The 2,395-nt window shown below is 38.5% G+C and overlaps 1 gene segment (V, D, J or C); it reads left to right on the forward strand.

Moving 5' to 3' along the window:
* The first annotated feature begins 1,447 nt into the window (after positions 1–1,447).
* LOC107301258 lies at positions 1,448–1,997 on the forward strand. The segment is given in 2 exon segments: positions 1,448–1,523; positions 1,630–1,997. Coding segments are annotated over 2 exon segments (414 nt in total).
* The last annotated feature ends 398 nt before the right edge of the window (positions 1,998–2,395 follow it).

The following is a 2,395-nucleotide window of genomic DNA, read 5'->3' on the forward strand; positions in this document are numbered from 1 at the left end:
AAAGTCATTTCTTGAGATAGCTACTCTTGTAAGAGGTCTTTCCTTTTATTTTTTTGTACTTTGTATTTTGATAAACTAATAAAAAATTAAAAGTGGAAGATGTTCTTTAGACCTCTCTATTCTATTCTAAAGAGGTCCAAAGGATATCCTCTGCTTTTAATTTTTTATTAGCTTATCAAAATATAAAGTACAAAAAAAAATAAAGGAAAGTAAGGATAAAAAAGAGAAATAGGGAAAAAAAGTGTACAGGAAAGGGGAAAAAATTTCACTTCCAACTCTTTTTTCAGTGCAGTAGAATAAGGTAATAACATATAGCCCCAATCCCTCCACCTGGCCCACTAGGATAGGAAGTCAGGCTATGTCGTGGGTCCCATCTCTCAGGTATGTACATCTAGGCTGATACAAAAGTGTTCATCTCTTCTTCCCTTCCCTTCCCTTCCCTCCCCTTCTTTTCTCTTCTCTTCTCTCACCTCACCTCACCTCATCTCATCTCACCTACCTTCCATTTTGACTTCTCTTCTCCCCACTTCATGCTTGATGCTGCTGTTTGACTGGCAGCTACTTTTGATGATGGGGAATATAAAGGCAAGCAGGATCAAGTGATATCCATGTCAATAGTAAGTCATAAAATTAATCTTCCACCAATTAACCTTTTTGTTAAATGAGCATCATTTAAAAAACAGAAGACAGATGGATTTATAAGGCAATAATGTGATAGGAAGGGAAGGGAAGAGTTTATAGTGACAGCATCAGTAGCCATTCTCAGTGTTTCCATTCATGGTCTTCAAGTCTCCCCACACCTGAACTTTCAGTCACTTCCATTTTTTGGTCCTGAAGAGAGGCAATGTTGTATATACCTCAATTGATCTGTGTTATTTCATAAAACGGTTTGTACCCATTGGTGCTCAGTTTATAAGGCAAGAACACCTTCATTTAACTGAAGTTTCTAAGACCAGTTTTCTAAATAGATATATTTACACTGACCATTATGGGAAAATAAATTTATTAATCTACCAATATTCCTCAAGCCAGGAAGGTAAGGCTTTTCTAAAACTTGGATGGAAGAATATAGAATTCTCAGGACTCTAGTCTAGATTGGAAATCAAAACCAATTCAGGAAGACAATCTCATCAATCACCTTCTCTATCAATTCACAGAAAACAACATGGTCTTGTCTATGAATTCATTCCGAACTGAATTCAGCTAGAAGGGATTTCACCTCATCCACAGCTACACAAGTTTCCCACAAGAGCGAATATCAATGTATAGTAGAGGCAATGTGGATATGCACCATTCCTGATATGAGCTCAAGGTCTGTTGTTACACAATAGTTGAAGTTGAGGATGTGACTTGGTTATATTTCTACCATCTGTGATTTCATGCAAATATTCCTGATGTGGCTTTTTCTTAAAGGCGGTAATTGAGAATATAATTCAGATCAGTTTCAGGTGGAGAGAGTAAATTCCATACCTCAATCATGGAGCTACATATCTTGATTTCTTTCTTAATGATCTTTCCTGCATGTAAGGGAAAAAAAAACCCACATTTTTTAAGATAGCAAGTGGTCTTTTTTCTACATTTGTTCATACCCATTTTCTCTTTTTGTTCTTTCTATATTTTTGAATACAGGTATTTCATCACAGATTACACTTACTGAGTCTGGTGATGGCCTTAAGAAGCCAGGAGATACTCTACGGCTGACTTGTACAGTCTCTGGATTTGCCATCACAAGCTATGGAGTGCACTGGATCCGTCAGCCCCCTGGAAAGGCATTGGAATGGAATGGTGCTATCTGGGTGGATGGAAGCAGTAACTATAACAGTGCTCTCCAGAATCGGATCACCATCACAAGGGATACCTCCAAAAACCAGGTGTTCCTTCAATTGACTGGTTTAAAGCCTGAGGACACCGCCATTTATTACTGTGCAAGACACACAGTGAAAAAAATGCTTTGTTCAAGCAGCCTAAAACCTCTCTTCCTTAAAATGAATCCTTAGTCATTTGTTGTTTTTGAATGGCAGCTGGCAACTAGATTGCTTTCCATGCTCTGCAAGCTATGTGTGAAAGTTTAAAAGGGGAAATTTGGAGCATGATTTTACTATGGGAGCAAGTGGGGCAGGCAGGTGTTCTTGGAATAAAGTGGTCCCACAAGTTACCCCTTTCTATGACATATAAGTCTTGAAAGGTGATAACCAGCACCTTGAATCAAAACAAGAGCCTATTGGAAGCCAATGCAACTCACAAACTAGCAGTGTTAAGTGGGCCTAAAGAGATGCACACATAACTCTGGTTCCCAGATGGTCTTCAAGGGCAGCTCCATGTAGAATTCATTGAACTACTCCAAATGAGAGGTCAGTAATCAGCATGCTGTTCCAGTCCAGCAATTGGTAATACT

The sequence above is a fragment of the Protobothrops mucrosquamatus genome, unplaced genomic scaffold (genome assembly GCF_001527695.2).
Source record: "Protobothrops mucrosquamatus isolate PMUCROS unplaced genomic scaffold, P.Mucros_1.0 scaffold11061, whole genome shotgun sequence".
Classification (NCBI taxonomy): domain Eukaryota; kingdom Metazoa; phylum Chordata; class Lepidosauria; order Squamata; family Viperidae; genus Protobothrops; species Protobothrops mucrosquamatus.